Genomic DNA, 24,215 nt, shown 5'->3' on the forward strand with positions numbered 1-24,215 from the left:
GGATAGCCAACGGGCTGCGTTTCACAGCCATGTGCTGTGCGCTTCGATACCCCCCCCCCCTTCCCCTGTCACCTGGTGGGCTAGCTGCAGGCGGTGGTGCAATTCCACCAGGGCCCACGTATGCACAGGTGCCGGACCACGAAGAGGGGAGTGGGGGTGGGTGGGGGGAGGAACTGAACAGTGGGGGGGGCTCACATTTCATTCCGTTCACCAGGGCCGACGCCAACCGCCGCTGCGCCACCGGTTTCACGCCAAAAATATTTCCGCTGCCCCTCTGCGCGAGAGTCTCCCTCCTGATAGCGCGTGGCGCACCGCACACGAATGCCTGCCCGCCCGCCGCTACCGGTAAAACGATCGACAGCGCGGGCTGTGAATACGGCTCTGAAGAAAAGCGACAGCGGGCGTGTCCGGTTACGGTCGACCCTTGACCCTTCCGCTTCCGCCGCCGCCCCAGCGCGTTGGCGCCGGCGTCGCTGCCGTGGAGCGGCACCCACCGTGGCAGTCCTTGCCGTTGTCGGCGAGCCGGTGGCCCGTGTGGCACGAGCACTGCACCGCCCCGCGCGCCTGTTGGCACTTGTGGGCGCAGCCGCCGTTGTTGACGTTGCAGCTCTCGGAAGCCAAGTCGGTGCCTGCGTAACAAGCAGCAGCAATCACAAACTATGCGTGGAGCGAGGTGCAACCGCGCAGAGCAACCGCATGTGGCACAACTCAACGTAGTGGAATTACACATGGCACAGCCACACAAGTCAATTCTACACATGGCACAACCACTGGGCACAAACACACGTGGCACAAACATACGCGGCACAACTAAAGATGAGTTCAAATGGCGCCGCCACGCAACACAACCACACAGGTACTAACCCACACATGAACTAACTGGAGATGACACGACCACATGTGACACAAGCACACACGGTGAGTAGCCCTACTTGGACCAAAAACCTACGCACCAAAGGACGTGCACCAGCCATTATGGTCACACAAGTAGAGCTACCAAGGTCGGGTTTCCTGGCTTTGATAATTTTTATTTATTTCAGTCTCTGCTCTCGTGCGAATTCGCTGTGACCCATCTCAGAGACCCCCCCCCCCTCCCACCGCTCACTGCACGGCTACACCACTACACGCCAGAAGTCACGAACGGCGACGTCCGTAACCGCCACCTCAGCCGAAGCGTTCTCTTTCCGTGACTACGTAAAAAGGTGGGCGAGCGTTTGTCACTTGGCGGCGAGTGAGTGCGCACATGCGCACGTGCGCGCGCTCGCGCACCCACGGATCGGGAAGCCGGCTCTGATTGAGGGGACATTGACCACTGCCCGGCGGCTGATTTTGTGCTCGAACGCCCACACAGCCCCCGAGGGTAGAAACACGACGCGATGCAGCAACACACGGCGCCTTTGAAATCTCGCCCCCTGCGCTTTTCTTTTATTTTTAAAGGGAAGGAGAGAAAAACATCGTTTTAAACCAGCCGACCCGGTTTTCACGAGCGGTTGAAACCCGTTTGCTGCTCTACTCCAAGTGTACGGTGATGATTATTGCGTTTTTATACAAGGTGTGTGCGGCTGTAATGATGTGTTTGGTAATGGTGTGCGTGCGGTGGTGGTGGCGGTGGCGGCGGTAGTGCCGGGGCCACACAGTGGGGAATTGCAAATAATAATAAAAACATTTTTGGAGGCCTTTCCGTTCAATAGACGTAGAATCGAAGCGAGATTACAGAAGAGATGCAGACAACAGATAAAGACGTCGTGAGTTCACAGACTCGTCGACAACAATGCGGACGCAGTGAGATGAGAGAAGAGAGAGGCAGACAAGGTAGAGATGAGAGAGATTCATTGGCTTTGATGTCAATGAGCTTCCGTTTGTCAGGACTTGAATTTAAGCAGATATTTTGACACCTCGCCATTGTATTAATCGGTGCTTGAGCCGCCTTGCTTTCTACACAATGTGCTGCGTTTCTTTGCATCTATAGGGCCGCCACCGCCGATGTCGCGGGAGGGTGAGGCGACCGATGGCTGCTGGGAGAGGCCGATCTGCCGCTGTTTGAGCGTTCCCTTTCCAGGGGGAGCGCTCGCTCTCGCACCAGGCCTATGCCGTCGTGCTGAGCTCAATCGCAGCGACGCAAATCCCGCCGAGAGAGAGAGGCCACGAAAGACCTTACCGCTTCCATCCAACGAGGTCCCCCAACATCGCAAACAACAACAAAAAAACCGTTCCCGCAATTCACGGGTGGCTCGGTAGGTTGACAACATTTACGCGTGACCAGGTTAAAGCCTCTATGCCTGTGGTCAAATCACCCAACATCATTTGCCCAATAAACATTGCGCCAAATTCTGTCCGACACTGACCCAATGTTCCACGTTCACCGGGCATCTATCAACCGAGGCTTGCCGGGTGTCTGCAGCGATTTTGGTGGTGGGATGGGGATGGGGAGGGGGCTGAGTGTCTCACGGCACTGCTGGTGGGGGGCCTCGTCGCTGCCGTCGGAGCAGTCGGCCACGCCGTTGCACACCTTCCTCTGGCCGATGCAGCGTCCCGAGCTGCAGGCGAACTGATCAGTGGCGCACTGCGGGGGGTCTGTGGGGGTGGGGAGGGGGTCGGGGGTCGGGGGGGGCACGCGCGGGATCGTCAGGGGTGCGCACGCGACGCGTCTCTTGACAGGCACGAGCACAGGCACATGCAGTCGTCGCCCTGTATCTGGTTCATGCTGCTGTAACTGAATTGTCGCCGTACCGTGGGCAGTCTAAAAATACCGTGCCCGAGCCAACAACGTTGCATTGCAGGGAAATTATTATTGAACGTCGATTATGTTTGTGGCAATATTTTCGGTGTCTCGCGCGCCGCAGATTCCTTTGCCCCGACGTCTCTTCGCGTCGTTGCTGTCGCTTGAATTTATTTGCTTTGTGGCATTTTTGTTGACCCGAGTCACTCGTCGTCTCTCTCGAGTCCTCAACCACGTTCAATAAAATAAACTTGAATTCGTGGGTCTGTGTTGCGTGTCCGTGCATGCGTATATCTGTGTTTACACGTCTGTCCGAGTGTGTGCGCCTGTCTGTGCATGCGTGCACACGTACGGGGAGCGGTGGCGTAGCGGTCAGCGAGCCGCGCTACGAACCCAGCAACCCGAATTTGATTCCCTCTCACGGCCACCAACAGCAGTGACGATCATCTGAACTCGTCCTGGGCCTCCCATAGGCCGGCTCAGCCATAAATGAATATAAACATTCCGCGTATAAACATGAGCACTGCGGAGACAAAGGCGGCCGGGCGTGGCGCTGGCCACACCGTGCCCTCTTCGATGCCCCGCCGCGGCCTTCGTAGGCGCCGCTACTCGCCGACAGCGCCCGCTCCGACAGGCTGTGAAGGCTACAACGGGGGGGGGGGTCTTTGCCCTCGTCCCAGCGCCTCACCCGTCCTCTCGCAGCCGGCCTCGTCGCTGCCGTCGGAGCAGTCGTCCTCGCCGTCGCAGCGCCACGACACGCGGATGCAGCGCCCCGGGCCGCAGCGGAACTGCTCCGTGCCGCAGGCCATGGCCGCTGAGCCGACGTGGCGGGGGGGGGGGGAGAGCGGGAAGGGCAGCAGTAGCGATGGTGGCGGAGGAGATAGAGAAGGGCAGCAGGAGTGGAGGGGGGAGGTGGGGGAGATCAGGAAGGGCAGCAGTAGCGGGGGGGGGGGGGCAGCAAACATGTTAAGAATTAAACTGTTGAGCTATATAGCTGTTTTTCAGAAGTGACTTGGCTACAAATGATAGCTCAACGAAGTGGCTTATCACATACTCTAAACAGCCAAATACTCTAAACGAGCGACGATGATTATAAATGTGGAGTGAAAAAAACGTAGAAAAATCCTCGCGACCACGGGGCGAGAGACACGCAAACTCCAAATATACAGCGGGCGTCAGGGTCGGTGATCTAACCCACGTGGTCCCGTGTACCAGGAGGTTGAGGTAGTTTACATCTCGCTACTGCAACAGGCAGTGGGCAGCCGGGGGAAAGTCTGTGGGCGGCGGGAAATTTCATCCGCTCTCGCGGACTCCTGCCACGCGTGGATTATCTCCGCGGGAGATTTGTTTCGGCGAACCCGAAACGGAGAATGGGATTTCGGAAAGGATATTACTGACGGTCGTCAAAGAGAGAGAGAAAAAAAATATATAGAAAAAAAACTGACGGTGACGATGATGAAAATGAACCTCCTATCCAGCGGCGAAAGTTACCCCCCCCCCGTAGCCTTGGAGATTCTGGGGTTCATGACACTGGACACCCTGGAACTATTTTTTAAAATTACTTTTTGGAATTATCTTGTCCCCCAGGTGGTGGGGTGTTTCGTATTGGCTTCCCCCCCCCCCCCGCACCGCCTCCCCCCCCCGCCCCATCAGTTTGAAATGACGCGCACGCAGCGTGAGCGAGCGTTCGTTTGGTGCGACCGCCGTTATATGTAGTGCGTTTCATCGCTGGCCGGGGAAGCCGGGGGGGGGGGGGGGACGCCTGGGGGGGGGAGGCCCTTTGTTGGCACACGACAGTAAGGGTCGCCCCCCCCCCCCTCTCGTAGCCCAGCCGTAGGCGTTTAAGATCACCGCCGTTGTGAAAGGATTTACCATCACGATCATCATCACCCTCATCGTCCTCATCGTCGTCGTCACCGGAACCCTTCGATGGTTTTGCCATCGTCATCATCTTCGTCATCGACCACTGTCGTAATTATGATCGCCACCATTATCATCATCGTCATCGTCGTTCATGGCTTTATCATCACCGTTAATGGATTTATCATAAATATCATTATCGTCAAAAGATTTACCAGCATCTTCATCATTATTCATTATCGTAATTATGATCAGCATCATCATCATCAACGTTCATAGCTTTATCATCACTGTGAATTGATTTATCATAAATATCATTATCGTCAAAGGTTTTACCATCATCATCCTGATCAACAATCATAATTTCTCGAGACGAGACATCATTCATGGATTTTCACCATCATCATCAATCACCTGTTTCATCATCGTACGATCACGATCATCTTCACCACTATGATAGCGCCGATAAAATCTGACACGGCGCATGAGGCAGTGGCGTTGCAAAAACCTGCACCCAGCCACCTTTGTCTCCCCGGTGCTGATGTTTAACGCACACTGCACCACGTACTCATTTCAGGCAGTCGACCTCGCTTTGGCCATGGACAGGGTCAAATATTCGTCACTCACAGAAACCCGAACCCTCACGTTAACCATGAGCGGGAATGGAAATTGGGTCCGCCAGGTTCGTAGCGCAGTGCACGGACCACTTAGCTACCACTCCCCATCGCTGCCACCACCACTGACACCACCACCACCACTGCAAGCAGCAGCCTCCACCACCGGTAACACCACCACCACCACGACCGCCGCCACCGCTGCAAGCACCAGCGCTAAACCGCGACTCACAGCAGTTCCTCTCGTCGGAGCGGTCGTCGCAGTCGGCGTCCCCGTCGCATCGCCACGCCGCGTTGATGCACATCCCGTTCCCGCACAGGAACTCCCCGGCGCGGCACGGCTGCTGCGTGGCTGCGCACGGCGGCGACAACGAAACACGGGAATCAAACGCGGGCGCAGGACGCGCGCCGTCGGGGCGGCCACGGGCCGGAGATCCGTGGAGTGGGGGGGGGGGGCAGCCAAAGAGAAGCGGAGGAAGATGGAGGCGGCAGCAGCGAGACAAACTTACAGAGTTCAGAGGCCACGACCGGACAGAAGCGATGAAGGCAAGCGAGGAATGGAGGTGAGAATGGGGTTGGCCTTTTAGCCAGCGGTGCGAAGTGATTGGCTGACAACAACGACGAGCACGGTTGGCTACGTGCGGCGTGAAAGAAGTTCAGCAGAGATTCACACGACAGCAGGGGGGCCACGAGGACTGGAGGCGAGTGACAACGATCGAGGCTGCTGCTGCTGCTGCAGCTGGCGCGCGTTCGGCATATTCGCCGCTCCCTCGGCTTGTGCGTGTGGGAGAACGTTGCTGCGCGTCCAGGGCTCGGACGCGAGGGAGCCGCACGTCCGTACCGCAGTCGGTCTCGTCGGACCAGTCGCCGCAGTCGTTGTCCCCGTCGCAGCGGTAGATGTCGAGGATGCAGCGGCCGTAGGCGCAGCGGAACTCCTCCTGGCCGCACGGCGCGGACGGGGCCTCCGAGGCTGAGGCACGCGGCGAGTGAGACGGAGACGGGGACGTGGAGGGGGGCGGAGAGAGGGGAGGGAGAGACAGGGAGAGGGACGGAGGGAGAGACGGAGAGGCGGAGAGAGGAAGGGAGACACGCGGGCGCGGGCACATTAGAGGCAGACAGACATCACCTGCAATGCACCGGGACCCGCATACCTCTTTCTAAACGACAGCCTAGAGAACCTCGTTATTTTTTTCTTCCACACCATAAAAAAAACTATACCCCCCCCAAGAGCCGCACCGATTAGCGAACAAAGGAGAAGGTGAAAGCAAAGGTTGCGGACCCCTCGCTCGGGTTCTCAAAACAAACGGGAGTCCTGTGGCCCTTTCTTCCAGGGGTCGATTGGCCAGGGCCCAGCAGGGCCTCCGCCCCCCCCCTCTCCCCCCCCCCCCCCCCCATTGCTCCCTCCTGGCCTCCCCCCAGGACCGCATGGTGGCAATTAACTCTTCACATTCCACGCTCGCGATGCGGGGATTATCGTCCATCACGGCAAAGATACTTATGCACTTGTTTTTCTTGGCGGGACTACCCCCACCACCCCCCGCCTCCCCCATCCCACACCCCACCTTCTGCCCCACGGGCATGTGGTGGTGAATCCGGAGCTGATGTGCGCTTCCGTGTGTCTGCGTGTGTGCCTGTATGTCCGTGCGCGTCGTGCCGCCGTTCCTAGTAGGTGCTGCTCGCGCACAGCACTTGGCCCAAAGGTCTGCAAAAAAAAATCTACACGGGGCATCTTTGGCTTTGTGCCTGCAGCTGTGGCGCTGAACACGGTGACCTTTGATTTCGAGCCACGGCTAACATCAGTGGCGAACGACATCTGAACCGGCCCTGGGCTCTCTCTCCCCTAGGCCGACTCAGCCTTAAAACAAGTGCCTGGTGCTGTGTGCCTAACATCAGCACTGGGGAGACAAAGGCGGCCGGACGTGGTGCTGGCCACACACCGCCTCCTATTGCGCCATGCCGATCTTCCATAGGTGCTCGCACAAAGCTCTTGCCCCGGCATTCTCTCGAGGCCCCCCGGGGGATCTTTGTGCCTTTGTCTTCCCGCGCGCACGCACCTGGGCAGGGTTCTCTGCTCTTAATTATTTTCCAGCAATGTCATTGTGGGGGCGCGGGGGATTGTGGATATTATCGGATGAAGTGAGTGGTGGGGGGGAGAGGGGAAGAAGGGGGAGTGGGGGACCACTAGATTTTTGAGTCAAGCCGGACCGCTGTTTACGTGGCAGAGGAATTTCGGAGGTCAGAGGGCACCGCAGGCTCGCTTTAAAGGTTTTGTTAAATTTGGGCTCCGCCTTCGGTCGCGAAGTCACCGGGAATGGCGTCGCCTCCGTTGCCTCTCTTGACGGCGCACAACGGAGACGCGCCGGGAGGGGACGTTTGGCCGCGACGGGGAGCGGAGGCACCGGCTCGCGGCTCCCCCTTGGGGCGCCGGGCGCAACAACGAGCGCGGCACCCCCCGCTCGACTCCCGGAGGTAGCGGGAGTCTGAACGCTTCGATGGGGCGCCACGGTGGCGAGATGTTAACTACCTCGCCTGGTATGCAGGAGGTCGCGGGTTCCAGCAACCTCCTGCACGTCTCACTCCCCGTTTTCCGGGTCCTCCGGTGTTTCCCTCCACAGTTAGAATCGGCGTGCGTTTGGAGCATTCGGCTGCCGTACATTTCCACGCGACAGTTTTTAGAGAATGTGGAGCAGGAGAGAGTTCCCAGATGACGGGAGCGGCTAGCGAGAAACGCCGCCGCTCAGCCAGGAGCAGCCCTGCTTCTGGCGGAACGATGAACAAAGGCCGAGGCGTCACCCCTTTCTCTTTTGCTGCTCCCGCTGTCTGTAACCTAACTGGCTGCTTCCCTTGCCCTGCATCGAGTCAAGACTGCTTACATTTACCTTCTTCTCCACTCAGGTGAGATGGAGGAATAGTACAGCTGGGGGCGACGGGGGGGGGGGGGCAGGGGAGAGGTTAGTGGGGAGCAGGAAGGGGCACGGGGGGAGGAGTCCAGGTCACTAAGCCCCAGTCAGAGCTTGGAGCCTCGTAAACCTTGGCGCCTTGAGCCTCCGCTGTAATTATTAATGTGGCCAATTATGACCGTCGCTGTGACGCTGGATTTCGACAGGGGGGTATGAACACCGTGGAAGAGCCCCCCCCCCCCCCCACCTGAGGGTGGAGGGGGGAGCCCCACAGATAAGAGGGGTGGGGGGGGCACACCATCTCGCCGGGGGGGAGGGGGTGGTCGACGCAGTCAACGTCAGACAAACGTTAAACGTTGACGGAACGAGCAACGATGCGATCCACTTCCTTCTGCCGTGCGTTCCAGCTCTCGCTCTGGGGAAAGGCCGCAGGTGCACATCGTTTGATGGGGGGGGGGGGGGATAGAGCCTTGAGCAGGGGTAGCGCAGTGCGGGGGGGGGTGGGGGGGGAGGCGATGGAAGTCGTCCTGTAGATGTGGCTCGACTTACGACAGCGCGCCTCGTCGGAGCTGTCCTTGCAGTCGCTGTCGCCGTCGCAGAACCAGTGCTCGGCGATGCAGCCTCCGTCGCTGCAGGTGAACTCCTTGTCGGAGCACTTCCTGGCGTCTGGGAACAGCACGACACGAACAGCGTTACCAGACTGCAGGGGCAAGTGCTGTTCGCGAGGGCCTATCAAAGCTGGAACGGCACACGAGAGGGTGGGTGGCCAGCACCACGCCCGGCCGCTTTTGTCTCGCCAGTGGTGATGTTTTTTCACACTGCACCGCGGTACTCATTTCAGAGTGTCAACCTAGGGGAGGCCCAAGACCAGCAGTGTTGACCGTGAGCAGGAATCGAACTCGGGTCGTAACGGAGTGTGGTAACCACTACGCCACCGCCCTCCCCCCCCCCCCCACGAACACACACACACACACGTGTAAGCGCACGTAAGCACCCACACAAAAGCATTAACGAGCAGAGACAACGACCCCCCGGCATGAATTGTTTTAAGGATGTCGGCAGCAAGCGTCGGCCCAACGTACACAAAAACCCAAACGCAGCATCCGGTAGAAGTGACCCCCGTGCGGAGGAATGATTTGTAGGCGGCCAGACGGAGGGGAAACATAAACGCAATTATAATTAAGGGGCAATTAAGAAAAAAAATCTCAAAAGTTTCACGGAGCTTGGGAATTATTCTAAACATTCCCAGGTAGAGCTCTCAAAAAATAGAGCTCTCACTAATCAGCAATCACACGTTACATGCCCTGCTGGAGCCACATGAGAGGATGTATAGCGTTACAGTTAATTAAAATGCCTCCCGACGTGAGCTATTTAAAGAATTCCAATTTGTGCCTCGGCTTCTGAGGAGGTCCCTTTAATAAAGGGGAACGCCAGGAGATCGTCACATTTACAAGGGGGAGACGCAGCTCAGAGGAACGGGGTCGGGACGGTGGGGTCAGTGGGGGAGGGCGCGGGGCTTTTTCTGGAAACCACTGCGGTGCTCGCTGGACTGTAGAAATTAACAAACAAAAATAAGTCAAGGAGCAGCCCTGCAATGTCTTGTTCATGCCACTGCTGGCGAAAGGCCCTCCGATGGAGGGAGCTCTGGAGGGGAGCCCCGCGGCAGAAGTGGGTAGTTTGGCCTACTCTTTCACGCCGGCCATATAATCCTGAAAGATGGTCACGTGCCCACACTTTACCCCACCTTCGTTTCAGCGTCCGTGACGGGAGATGGAATTGAACCGGTAACCTCTGGATTGCAAGTCCAGTTGCTGCTAGCCACTGCAGCATGGTAGTCTTAACCCTGTTAAAATAATAATATGAATAATAATTTTCAGTCCTTGTCAATCCACTGCTAGAGGAAGACCTCCTCACACCATATCAATTGTGAGGGCTGTTGAGCCAGACTTCTCCATGCAGATCCATGCGAGGTGAATGCAATGGGTCTCGGGCACGATTCAGTACACAAAAAAGATGCTCTGAAGAAATGAGTTTTCAATCAAAATTCATCTCCTTGAGGTGGGATAAACTTACAAGGTTTTGGGTGACCTCTAGCTATGGCCAGGTCAAAGTCCCGTGTGACCCGGGTTTGATTTCCGTCCACGGCTAACATTGGTGGCAAGTGACAGCTGAACTGGTCCTGGGCATTTCCATCACCAACTTGCGCTGACAAGTGCGGTGAACTAAAGTCGAACAACATCCCCATGACGGACAAAGCGTGGGGGAGGCCTTTATCGAGCAGTCGATTGACAAAAAGGACATTGAAGGCCAGAACAAACTTTCATTCATCCGTCTGACATCAAAGAAACCAATTTAATCCACCTCGAGTTGGACTAAACTGTTCGAGATAAAACACAACCCAACATGATTTATTTCCCCACATGTAGCAAAATCACAGCCCAACTTGTCGAGCAAGCTGCTTGCTTTTAAACCGACTTGGTTTTCAAACGGCGGCACGCAACCTTCGTTTATTTTCTCTCTTGCACAAAGGGCGGCCGCGGTTGTAAGAATTCAACGAAATGACGCGGCAAGTGCGCCAAACCTCACCAGATTCCTGCCCTGATTCCATAACGGGCGCTTCCTTTCATAAAAGCTCTGGGCCCGCGTGTTCTTGTTTTGTTTCGAGGGTGGCGGCGGGGTTTGGGGGGGCTGCCCCTCCTCCTCCCTGCCGACTCGGTGTAATTTTACAACAGCAGAAATAACAAATAGTTTTCTTGGCCTATTTGTTTTTACGACTCTCCCCTCTCCTCTCCTCTCTCTCTGGGCTCGCGGTAGAAAGCGCCGCCCGATCGGCAAGATATTTTTGATAGTTTTGGAAAGTTTTGATAGTTTTAATAGTGTTTGATAGTTTTTGATCATTTTTTAAATAGTTTTTTATATTTTATTTTTTGATAGTTTTGGAAAGTTTTGATAGTTTTAATAGTGTTTGATAATTATTTTTTTATTATAGTTTTTGATAGTTTTGGTAGTTTTTGATAGTTTTTGTAGATTTGCGAGTGGCGTCGTCATTGTCGTCATCGGGCCTGCTTTTTAAAGGGGGGGGCCAGAAGTTTACGTTGAGCATGTCATAAAAGTCTTCTCTTCAAAGGCAAACCTCCGTGGAATGTTCACGCTAACGGGTCCGGATCGCGCGCACACACACACGCGCGCGCGCGTGGTCGACAGGTAGGGTGTGTGCGTGCCTGCATGCATGCGTGCGAGCTTAGAAAGGCCCTTTATGAAAATACTTCTTTTCTCCAAAAAAGGTAAGAATGAGAAAAAAAATGTCTGGGCGGTGGGGGTAGTTGGAAAAAACTAAAAAACTAAAACCAAAAGTGAAATGTGAGTAAGTGAGCAAGTGGGTGTGAGAGTGAGCGATGTTTCGGCGAGTCGACTTTAGAGTGGATGTGTGCGTGAATAAGCGATTGGCTCAGCGAGTGAGTAAGGTGAGTGAGCGATTCATAAATTGAGTGTGCGGGTGAGCGAACAGGCAGCTGAGTGAACGAGCGGAGTGTGCGAGGGAGTGGTTCAGTGAGTGAGTGGACGAGTGAGCATCGTGCTCGAGTGAGTGAGCGGGCGGACGCGGAGATAGGTGAACAAGCCAGCAGATGTGTGAATAAATAAATAAATTATCGAACGAGGGAGTGAACGAGCAAGTGAGTGCATCAGTGAATAAGTGAGCAGGCGAGCGAGTGGGCCACTCGGGGCTTGTTTATACCCAAGGTGGACCGATGGGCTTTGTGTGTCTCAGTCTGCCAAGACAAACGTCTCAACTGGAAACACTGCGGCTTGGCTCTGAAGCAGCAAAGCAGCCGCCCCCCCCCCCCCCCCGGGGCTGTGGACTGCACACAGCCGGAGCGCTCGGCCTCCGCTCGGGGGTTCTCGTTCTGCTCTGCCAAGGTAAAGGTGTGGGCTGCGGCGGCTGCGTGGGGTTGGGACGTCAGGGGGAGCTACCATTCTGGCTCGCTCGTCTTTTAAAACACGGGGGGGAGGGGGGGGTGGCGATGAATGGCACTTGGCTTCGAATACGGGCACCCGGGTTCGATGCCCCACCCAACCACGGCTAAGAACAGCCCAGAGGGACAAATATGGTGTAAGGGAGGGCCGTCATCGATAATTGTACATCTCAAACAATTTACTGGCCACAAAAATAAAATAAAAAAATATATAAAAACACCACACCGATCGTTATTCTGACCTGCCACGCTCTTCGGAGAGAGAGAGGCTTTACGTAAACCCCGAGCTCCGAGATGAATCTACACGGAGCACATTTTTCTTTCTCTTCTTTCCAGGGGGGGGGGAACCTCGAGACAGAGAGCCCCTCCGTCCTGGGCCGCTCGCCCCCGCCACCCCTGGCCCCAGCGTGGGCTCGAAGCCCACGGCCGGCGGGAGACAAACAGCGGCCTCATTGTCACTGCGCATTCCAGCGCGCTCGCCGAAGGTCGCGCGTTCGCAGGACACGCGATACGACGGCGAGGCCCTGCCTGAGGAGGAGGAGGAGCAGGAGCGGCAGGCGGTTGCTGCCAAGTCAGCTCACTTCGTGTTGTTTTTCATTATCTTGCGGTAATCCTGCCGATCTTCTCACGGAGGCCCACCGCTACGGCAGACCGGACGCAAGCTGCACCCCCCACCCCCACCACCCCCCAACGAGTGGCCACTGATGTTCTTGCGGGCTTCAGCTCACTGACGATGTCACAGCTACCAAGGATCCCTTAGGATAATCCCGTGGTGCGTTTCTTTTGTTTTTGCCGCGGCTTTCGCTCGCTCGCTGTCTGTCTGTCAATCTCTCCCCAATCCGAGCGACGGTTTCGTTCCCGCAGGGTCCTGGTCTCGCCTTGGCCGGCGTCGCAACCGAAAGCAAAAGTTCAGATGATTCCATCCTCAAAAAAATAAAAGTATCAAATCAAAACCGAATTCCTTTAAAGTCGTCTTCCTTAAACCGGCGGCACTGCTGCGTACATTATCCCACGCAGTTAGAATAATAATCGTGTGAATCTGAAAAAAATCATTACTCTTGGTGACACTATGTTAATATTCATGTGAGATGGTTATAACGTTTAAAGTTCTTAATCGAAGCTTCAGACGGTCAGCTTGGAGTCCTCTTATCTGGCGAGATGGAGAATTCCTCAGTAGCAAACCCCCCCCCCTCCTCCCCCCTGCCTCCCCTCCCTCCCCACCCTCGCCCGCTCCCCTTTTCCTGTCGTTGGAGTTAAACCCTTTAATAACAGTTAAACTGAAGGCGCTCCGTGCGTGAGGGAGCGTGGCGTTAGAACCCACCAGGGCTGCCCTCCCCACACCCCCACCCCCTCAAGGATTCCATTGTCCCGCTCCGGATAGAATCTGTCCACGCCACGAGCGCGGAGGGGGCGCAGCGATCCAAGAGAGGCGACGTCATGACGATGACGACGGCGGCGACGTCATGACGATGACGACGACGACGGCGATGATGACGACGACGGCGACGATGACGAGGAGCGTCGAGGCCCATGTCTCACAACGCGTCGTTTCTAAACCCCCCCCCCTCCCCCACCGTCCGAGACGGGGGGATCGTCGATGAGCACCCGAAGCAGCGCCGACGTAGAGCGTGTCACTCACCATTTCTGGTGTCACTCACCACCACTGGTGGTGAGGTTTCACTCACCACTTCCCTCGCGGTGGATCGCGAGGGATGTGGTGAGTGACACCAGAAGTGGTGAGTGACACCTCGTCACCAGTGCTGAGTTACAGCAGAAGTGGTGAGTGACAAAGAACAACAACAAGAAAATAAATCCGTTAGAAAGAAATGAGTTTTTGAATCGCAAACGAGTGTCCGGGGCAAAACGCGGCGTCTCACCGCACTGCTCGTCAGAGTTGTCTCCGCAGTCGTTGTCGCCATCGCAGTGCCACAGGCTGCGGATGCAGTAGCCGTTCTTGCACTGGAACTCGTCTTCCTCGCACTTCCTGGGCGCTGTTGTTCAGGGGGAGGAGGGGGAGGGACGGAGATGGGGGGGGGGGGCAGGGTGGGGGGTGGCGAGAGATGGGATCAGGTCAGGGTCAAGACTGCAGAGGTCAGGGGTGAGAAGCCGCGGGTTATGGGGGCCATGCGGGAGGTAATGATGTTAATAGAGCAAAGTGGACCCACGGTGAGGTTCTGTTAGTTCAGGGTTCACATGGAAGAGGTTGGAGGTGAGAGGTCACGAGGCCGCAGGTTATAGGGGAACGGCATTAATAAGGCATTTGGACTGACACAGGGGCTGTGTGTGGGGGTCAAATCCCAATCGCCCGTGTGGGGAGCATACAATGTCTATGTTTGAATTACTTCTAGCTTATGGAGAATCAACATTACGTATTCAAAAATTATGAAAACTCAATGAATGTGAAACTCATAATCACACCAACCGCACGCATACATTTAAGCCAGTCATTGTAGGACAGTGTAAAGCATAATTTTTTTTCATCAATATAAAAGTAAACGTCTCCTGAGAATTCCACAACCCTGGAGCAGGTAAATCTGCAATGGATGTAAAAATTCTGTGATCTGACAACGCTTGCACACTCGAAACATGAATCAACTCCCTGACATAATTTTAAGGAGCGTCTGAATCGTCGGTTCGTGAACCGTTTAAACGTTGCATCGCAAATTCATACTTGGATTTCCATCATGTGTGTTTGACCGTCCTTTGCTTTAGTACTCGAAAACTGATTTCAGTACCAAGATTTGCAATGAGGAACGATACTTGAAGTCTCAATAGGCTGTCACCTGGTTTGAAAATAGATAGAATCAAGATATCACTCGTAAACTGAAGTCTTGGGAGGCCGAGGAGCCACCATACCAAAACTTATCTCATCTTTACGTCAGCGGTAATGAACAGAAGGCAATTTGGGAAAAATAATACCCAAAATGCTTCACTGCAGGATATGGTGAGGTTTTCTACCATTACGTTTTTTTTACATATATAGAATAGCTGACAACCGTGGTACACTCGGCTAAATGAACTCCTCGAGGCATCGATGTTGCAGCCACGGTCAGACAGCAGCCGCACGCTCTGGCCAAATTCAAACCCAAGACCAGGCAGGCAACATGTGAGCCTGAAGGAACGGTCGGGAAAAAAAGAATCGCCACTCCCCCGCCGCCCGCACCCCGAGCGCGTGCGGTTTCAATCACAGGAACCGCTCCGACTCGCACTCACGCCTTGTTGATCCTGACAGATACGAGCAATTACTGGATTACGAGGAGTGATCGGGCATTAGGAGCAGTTTGTAAACTCGGCCCGAATTCCCCGCGCGCGCCTTGCTCACGTCAAGCCCTGCCGCTTCCAATCAGCCGGTGGGGGGGGGGGTAGTTGGCGGGGGGGGGGGGCAGAGGCCAGAAAAAAAAACCTTCAGCAGTTACGCCGCCGAGGACGTTCGCGGATTTTGTTGTTGTTGTTGGTGTGCCGCGCGGATTTTGTTGTTGTTGTTGGTGTGCCGCGTGGCCCCCCTCCCACCCCCAGAGAGTTTGCGGGGGTCGAGCCGCTTCGCCGGTCGGCACGACGCTTCGTTCTCGAACGCCGCAACGCGCCGCGCGGGGCCCCTCCTTCCTCACGAACAGAATGTTGCATCCCAAGTCTCCCGGAGCGCGCGGAGTGAAACTTCAGAGGGGTCGTGCCGAGCGACGTGTGGCGGCGGCGCGAACTTGAGAAGAGAGCTACTCGGCAACTTCCCAGCGAGCGCCGCCGCACTTTAAAAACGAGCACGTGGAACCCTTCAGAGTGGCGGCTTTGTGGGCTCGAGGCCGAGCTAATCAGCAGTGTAAACAACTCGCCGTCAGCGCCAAACCCCCGCGCCCGCACTTGGACTCGGCTAAGAGGGAGAGCGGCGCGACCCTACGGTGCCCTTTCCAGCGATCTCTCTTTGTTTTGTTATTTTTAAAGCGTTTTTGTTCAACTTTTTTTTTTTGGGGGGGGGGGGGGCTGTCCTGCTTTGAAAAATGGAGAGGCGAAGAAGTAGAAGAACAAAATTAATAATCGGTGAGCCTGCCGCTGGAAGGGAGAGCCGTCGAACGGCGCTCGGAGAAGCGACCCCGAGTCGCGACGAGTTGAACGGCACGGCCGAGCGATTTTTTGGCGCTTTCCAAAGCGCTCGGTCATGATTCCCCAAGCTCAGATCGAGACCGTTTACAAATTAGTTCCGGCCGTCCATCTGTAATGGGGGGCCAGGGGGGGACACACACGATTACTTAGAAGTGATTTATCTCGAGGTGATGTGCAGGTCGCTGGAGCAGAAACTTGACCGCTAGCCACAGCAATCATTGAGATGTATACTGGATGTGGTGTGCCAATGACCCGAGTCAGACCCGGCTGAAATGGGCGCCATGGTGGCGAGATGTTAACGACCTCGCCTGGTATGCAGGAGGGCGTGGGTCGCCTGCTGTACATTTGGAGTTTGAATGTTCTCCCCGTGGTCGCGTAGATTTTTATCCGGGTCCTCCGGTTTGTCCTTCCACATTTAGAATCAAAGTGTGTTGACAGGATTTGGCTGCTATAAATTTCCACACGATGATGGTAAGCCATTTCTCTGAGCTATTATTTGTGACCAGGTCGCTTCTGAAAAAGAGCTATACAGCTCAGTGGGCTTTACCTGGTAAAGTAGAAGTAGTTTAGTTTTATTTTTAGAAGTTAGGCCTCAACTACAAGTCTCGTCAATATTATTGTCCAAAATGAACGAATCTCCTGTACAAAGTTGTGCTGCGGTTAGCAACTTAGCCTTGACCAACCTTGCATTTAGTGTTGCAAAGATCGGCAGAAATTTCTATACTTACGCAATTTGTACTTCTTTATACTCGTATATAACTTCATCTTGTTTGCAGTGCTTTACTTATTTTAATTTATTTATACTTAGTCACTTGCTTACCTTTTCTCTATTTTGCACTCCGATCGTTTTTTTGTATCGTTGTTGTAACCTCGCTGACCCCGTGACCCTACCGGACATCTGTGAAAAAGAGCTTCATAGCTCGTCGGATTCCTGCTCCTCCAGTCTAGTTAAAGATTCTGATTTTAAACTAAAAAAAACAGCCAGAAGCAGGAGGTCAAAGGGCTATTTGGCGGATATGCAAATACATTTTACCCGGACAGCTCTTGATCCATCTGCTTCCATACCACCAATCAAATACTTCCGAAGTTGAGCGCGTGTCGGAAAGCGCAACACAATCCATGCACGTGCGCGCGAGTTTACCTAACCTGTTTTCTTAACTGAGCAGTTATTTTTCACCACAGGAGTTGTTTTATAGGCAGGAAGAGCAGGAAAAGCCCAGACATTGGGGGCAGGCGCACACGGACCGACTTGTGTACTTACCTAATGCCACTAACCGTATGAAAATATCTGACAAAGGGCACGTTACACGAGAGATTTCCCCGCCACAATGTCTGTTGCCATTGCGTGGCTGGCGGAAAGAAAAAAAACAGGTCTGAAACTTGTCGCACTGACAGAACGCCGTTCTTGCTAAACGCCAGAGCGTGAGTAAACGATACGAGCAGGGAGGGCACGGCGCTGACGATGGCGCCAACGACGGCCGCTTCCTACGCCTCGGCCCCGACTGCACGGCCTCAGGAACGATCGAGCCACCCCAATGAGCGCCCGCGCCACGATAAATCCCACTTACGTCCGTCGCGAGCGTTTGTTTTTCAGCGTTTATCGTGGCATTGGCCTCTCACCCCCCGACTGTTGGCAGGAGCGCGTCTGACGGAACAGGCTTCGGGGGTGGCGCCAAGGCAGAGGAGGAGAAGGAACACACAAAAAACAACACACGCACACCGATCGCAGACGTGCTCGCTCGTAAAAGCTAACCTCCCCGTGGCATTCGACCCGGCGGTGACAGCTCGCTCGTGAGAATTCTCCCGACGGAAGGAGCCGGTGAAACTGTTCGCTCGGGCTCCGACACTCTCGTGAGAGATGGGGGAGACCTCTGCGGAGCCTCGGGTGATTGTGGACCTAAGGACCACGCGAGACCGGCACGGGATTACGATGCTGGTGGAGGCGTAGCGCGGGTGGGCATGGGCCCCGGTTGCAGCGGGGCACCGCCGCACTCTGCAAGGTGTCCTCCTGGCGAACGGTTCATGGTGGTCGCTGGTTCGGTTACAGATGGGAGCCGCAAAGCTCACCCCCTCACGGAGTTCTACGGTGCCATAATTACATCAAATTTACCCGACTACCGGCCGCTGACTCAGTACAGAGCCTACTATTCATGCGCCGCCCCTGGATTCAACGGTTCAATTATTGAACAGCGGCGGGCGTCTCATCGCAGTGTCCAAAACCGCGGGGGAAAGGGGATGGTGGCGTGCCACCCGTGCCACCCACAGTGGTCCTATGGCAGCCGCCCATAGTGCGAGGATTGAAACGGGCGGCCTCGTCCCCAGTGTCCTATCGCTGCCCGGCTCTTCACTTCACGCCTCCTCGTGCCGAACACTCGCTTCGCTTTCGCTGTGAGCTCAGCCGAGGGTGGAAGTTGCGTCCCTCCGGGAGTCATTAGAATTACGGCCAGTTGCTCGAATATTTCTCTATTTTTTTCTTTCCAGGCGCAGGCATTAAGAGAACATGGGATCACTCCAGCGTTCAAGGTCAAAGGGCGATTTCCGGTGATATTTGGCAGAGGAGGAAAAAACCCATAACCGAATGTATCCTTTGCCCGCCAAAGAAATTGGCGGAAACCGCCTCTCCGCCCGCGCATGAATCAGGCTCCCAGTGCAGGTGACAATCACCACGCACGCACCCAGCTCCGCACGCGCGAGCTCTCCACCCCGGCTCCCCATGGCCGCGATTGCATTCATCATCTCCCGCCCGCCCCCCCTCGCCCCCCATCGCCCACCCCTCGCATTTGTCACGGCCAACGGCGTCAATGCATTCCTTCTGCTGCCGCGGATGCAGCGAGCGCCGCTAACGCCCGGCATTAGGCACGGCAGCGGCGTTCTCCCCCCTCGCCCCCACCACCGCTACCGTGGCGGGGTCGCTCGTGGCGCGGTGATGGAGCGCTCGCGGGTCAAGGGGTCACCTTTTTGGTGCCAATGGGATCTGGGACCCGTCGGATGACGTCCACTCCCACAGCCAAATTCACTTTGAGCGCCTTTGTTTTGCTTTCCCTCTCGATCGCTCAACTCGCGAGCGCCCGGTAACGCACCGGCCGTGCGGGCAGCCGGCCGACGGAAATCCGCGCCGACTTCCCGTGAATGAAACTTAATTCGCTCGTCGTTTATAACGTGGCCAAAATCCCGCACGAATTGGCGGCGAGAGCAGACGCGCTTTAGAGGAGTTTTGGTCCGGTAGGGGATCTCGGCTTTGGTGTCGATTGCTCGTTTTCTGGCTTTGTCCGACGGTGGTGATAGCGAAGCTGAGAAAAAGGGGGGCCTTGATCTCCAAGTCAGCTTTGCTTGGTAAACAAATGGTGCTGGTCATTATTGTTATTGCTCTGGAAAGCCAACCGGCCGATGTATTAATAATTTACATGTCTATTGTGTGGGAGCCAGAACAACAGTTCTGCATATGCTCCACAGCTAATGAGTTTGATGATGAAGGCATGGGGAGGCCTTCTTGCAGCAGTGGATAGCACCTTTCTAACGTTGATCATTGTTGCGATTACTATTGCCGCCCCTGCGTAGCTGTTCGTGGTTGCGCTGGACAGCTCTCCGATGCGTTCTTGGGTTGTGATCGCGTGTCGTGGCGCACAACGGTTCTCTCCACGTGCCGGGATGCGTCATCAGGCATCGAACCGTCGGACGTCGTGCTGAATGCCACACGCGGTATGATCCCAGCGAAAATAAACATCGTTACTCCTGCTATTGTATATTTGTTGGCAAACGGTTTGCCCGCGTGAACATTCAGAGCTGTTCGCAGGAGCGAGACGACGCAATGTGGACACGAAGCTGCGGGGCAGCGCAGGGTAGGGGCAGCTGCTACGCAGGGTAGGGGCAGTAGCTGCAGCTGCCCCTACCCTGGGGAGCCTGGTGGCTGCCCAGGTCAGCGATATCCCTCAGTCAATTTTCTCACCGCGCACGACTCCCCAAGCCGCAATGTAACCGCATTGCATTTTAAATGAGGGCCCTAACATAATTTCGCTACTCCGAGTCTGATTTAATGTGCAAGTGCAATTTAATTCGCGGGGAATTTATATTTTTTCACACAATTCGATGAATTATGGATGGTTCTGACCAACAAAGAGCACTGGGAGAATGGTGAAAATTAAACAAACAGAATGAAAAGCTAAAATAACAAATCAATTTGAGTTCGTGGGGTTTATTTAAGGCTTCAATCATAAAAAATATATACATATACGCACGCGACTGCAACGCATTAGACCTTTTGCTATTTAATGATTAATGTTGTCAAATCAGATTTTAATCCGCCGAGATGCCGGTAAAAATATTGCGCGTTACGACATCGTCCGTTGCGTTAATCCGTGGATATTGCTGCGCATGATTTTCATCGCACGCGTTACGTAAGCCTGGGCAAGCACCCACTCGCCACCCTCCCCCTCCGCTCGCCAAACATCAACGACGCGACGTTTCCCGCCATCGCGCGTTGCTGCCACTGCACGACCGCGCTCTGCTCCGGCAACTCGGCGCCTCCTTGCCGACATCACCCCACCCCTCCTACCCGAGCGGCAACGATCGCTCCGTGGGGAGGGTCGCTTCTTCTCCTCTGCTGCTCCCATCCCCGCGTTGTCGACCGGACGCACGGCCTGGCGGCAGGGCGCTCGTCGCCGCTTGTTGTTGCGGAGGTTCGCGGTTCGAAATGGGCGGCCGCCCCCCGGATTAGTAACGCGAGTGTAAGAGTCGTGACAATACTGCTACGCGCCGTCCGCTTCGCTCGAGAGGGGACGGGCAAAAGATCCCCTGACACCGCTCGCAAGGGTAGGCCCATTGTGTGCCAGCGTCCGGTGTCCAAATTTGCCAAATCGGAAGAGTACCTGCGAATTACTCAACTGTATATACAACAACAACAACCGCCATTCGCCCTTCTCCCCCACGCCAGGCACGGATATTAGTTCCACGCCCCACCAACCCGCCAACCCCCTAGGAAGCGATATTCAGGAACATTGCTTCCGCTTGGGAATATTTCCACCCCCCATACTACCCCACCACCAACCAAGCCCCTTGTTTAGTGTCACAGAGTCTATATCCATGCAGTTTTATGTCCACGTGACCGTTTTACAAACTTAATTGGGGAAACGCTTCCTCCGTTTGATTTGAGAAAAGTTTTCTTTTCATTCCGCCCATGTGGGTCCTAGCTTTGTCCAAACCAATGTGGCTTTCATACCTTTTCCTTAGCAATAACCAACCCCCGACCCTGACAAATGGTAAATATTCACTGGTGGGAACAGGCACCAGTCCCCGCAGGGGGTTACAATATTCTCGCGCAGCGGCTTCACACTTGAGATTTGCTTTTTAATGAACCACGATGCTTTGTGAGCCTCGTCCCTTTAAAACTGGGATTATCTGCACCGGTCCTGGGCCTCCCCTAGGTCGACTCGGCTTCAAATGAGTACCTGGTGCAGTGTGTAAATATCGCCACCGGGGAGACAAAGGCGGTCGGACGCGGTGCTGGCGACCCACCGCCTCGTGTGCCGTGCCGGCCTTCGCAGGTGCTCGCTAACAGCACTTGCCCCAAAAGTCTGTTTAAGGCTATACGGGGGATCTTTGTCTTTGTGTGGGGAGTGCGGTTCCGTACGGCAATCCTGCTCGTCCGAGTCGTCGCCGCAGTCGTTGTCGCCGTCGCACACCCATGAGCGCCGCACGCACTTCCCGTTGTGGCACTGGAACTCCAGGTGGGAGCAGGTGGGCAGCACTGGGCACACAGAGAGGGGACAAGCAGGAGAGACAGTGAGGGAGAGTAACGGGGAGCGAACACACAGGGTGGTGTGCATGCAAAGGGAGAGGAGCGAGAGGGAACACGCAGTTGAACGTGAGCACAACCTCCCTCTCCATGCTTGTGTTCCCACATCTTCCCTCTAACCATCCCCACATTCCCCACCCAACTACTCAACCAGCCACCCAACCACCCAGCCACCCAACCACCCAGCCTCCCACCCACCCAGCCACCCAACCACCCAGCCACCCAGCCACCCACCCAACCACCCAGCCACCCAGCCACCCAACCACCCAGCCACCCAACCACCCAGCCACCCACCCACCCAACCACCCAGCCACCCAGTCACCCAGCCACCCAGCCACCCAACCACCCAGCCACCCACCCACCCAACCACCCAGCCACCCAACCACCCAGCCACCCAACCACCCAGCCACCCACCCACCCAACCACCCAGCCACCCAACCACCCAGCCACCCAACCACCCAGCCACCCAGCCACCCAGCCACCCACCCAGCCACCCAGCCACCCAGCCACCCAACCACCCAGCCACCCAGCCACCCAGCCACCCAACCACCCAACCACCCAGCCACCCAGCCACCCAACCACCCAGCCACCCAACCACCCAGCCACCCACCCACCCAACCACCCAGCCACCCACCCAACTGCTCAGTCAGCCACCCAACCTCCGACCCTCCCGCGCTCCACACACAACGATGCTGCACAAGCACACGGGGACCTTTTTAACTTCTGGCTTTACAAACGCGGCAATTCAAAGTTGCTTTGAGCAACTGCCAACGAGGCTGTTTCTCGTTTTGCTGAAGGTCAAAAGGAAAAAGATGTGGGACGGAATAAAAGGAAAATCACGTCGGGAGTGGGACGACGGCGAAACGGCTGTCGCAGTGCCGGCTACAAGATGCGGCGACGGCTTTCTTGCGACTCAACTCGATGTGACTCGAGACGCGTGTGTCTGGATTAAGCCGGGGCGCTGCCCGTTAGCCGTGGAACTTAACGCGCGGGGTCAGAGCCGCCGGATGAAGAAATTTAATTTGAAATTCCTGCAGCGACCGCCGCGCTATCAGCGCCGGGCCGAGCTCTCCGCTCTCTCTCTCGCCACCCTCACCACCCCCCCCCCCTCGGTGGGATTCATTCCTCACTCGCTGCTAGACTTGAGTTGGGTGGCACGCGGCGACCACGTGACGACCGGCAGCTGCGGGCAGACGCGAGGGGTATACTCGATGTGGTGGGCCAGACCGAACGCGTTCATTAAAATAAATGTTTTAAGTCTCCCGGTAATAACGGGCACCCGGCCCTCACGTGCAAAACGAGATTAAACGTAAGAATAACAAACGAGCTCCCGCTCGGTTAAATAAATAGCACTTATATAATTTGATAACTAAACCGCGCTCACAAAAGACAAATTGTTTCTCATTACGGCTAACCTACTTAAACCCTTCCCTGGCACGACGCCGACCAATCATGCTGCACAGTGGCGTTGGCTTCGCGACTCCAAGCAATTAGGCTCGAGGGGGAGAACCTTTTGAGATTATTCGATTTGTTACACGGACGGGCGATAAGTCCGGCTCAGCCGGTCGTTGACACCATCTGTGGTGGTGGTGGTGTGTGAGAGCGGCAGCAGCAGCAGCAGTCGTAAAAACAAAGACAGAAAAATGGACTTTGGAGAGAACGAGCGGAGCAGGCTCCTGGAGGAAGACGTCGCGCGAGGAACGGAAGAGGTCGTGAATGAAACACGCGGGAATGAAACACGCGGGAATGAAACACGCGGGAATGAAACACGCGGGAATGGACAGACTCGTACTGAGACCAGAAAAAAAGTGAGGTGCACGTGCAAGCAAGCTCGATATTTTAGTCTAACAAACGGGGGGCATAAATACGCGCAAGATCTAAACAACAACAACAGCGCAAACAAACCGTGAGATGAAGAGTGTGCTGGAATAAAGTCTGTTTTTGTACGCGTGTGTGGCTGATGATGTTGATGATGATAGAGATGAGGGCCTTCTTCCAGCCGCGGGTGGATCGCTACCGACGATGACAACGAGGGACAGACGAAGCGCCAACGAGAGATGGCGTGAGGAGGTGGGAGTGGAGGGAGGGGGAGGGAGGGCCTTCATCCAGCAGTGGATCGACCACGGCTGACGACGACGTTTGACGGTGGCTGGGCAGGGCGTGAAGGGGCCGCGTTTGTGAAGGAATCGGTGATGGGGGGTGGGGGAGGGTGGGGGGTTGAGGGAGGGTGGTGGGGGTTGGGGGGGTGGGACAGTGGGGGGG

General features: G+C 55.6%; 1 protein-coding gene across 1 annotated transcript in view; it reads right to left on the reverse strand.

The window, feature by feature from the left end:
* LRP4 (LDL receptor related protein 4) overlaps positions 1–24,215 on the reverse strand; it is a 72,134-nt gene that overhangs the window by 33,051 nt on the left and 14,868 nt on the right. The window contains exons 2-9 of the mRNA XM_078597127.1: positions 21,789–21,905; positions 13,945–14,058; positions 8,643–8,759; positions 6,035–6,163; positions 5,426–5,545; positions 3,408–3,533; positions 2,449–2,574; positions 495–629 (exon numbers count right to left, since the gene is read on the reverse strand). Of these exons, the coding sequence (XP_078453253.1) occupies positions 495–629; positions 2,449–2,574; positions 3,408–3,533; positions 5,426–5,545; positions 6,035–6,163; positions 8,643–8,759; positions 13,945–14,058; positions 21,789–21,905 (984 nt within the window). The remainder of the gene's footprint in view (positions 1–494; positions 630–2,448; positions 2,575–3,407; positions 3,534–5,425; positions 5,546–6,034; positions 6,164–8,642; positions 8,760–13,944; positions 14,059–21,788; positions 21,906–24,215) is intronic.

Source organism: Lampetra planeri, chromosome 8, assembly GCF_965212315.1.
Source record: "Lampetra planeri chromosome 8, kcLamPlan1.2.h2, whole genome shotgun sequence".
In the NCBI taxonomy this organism is placed as follows: Eukaryota; Metazoa; Chordata; class Hyperoartia; order Petromyzontiformes; family Petromyzontidae; genus Lampetra; species Lampetra planeri.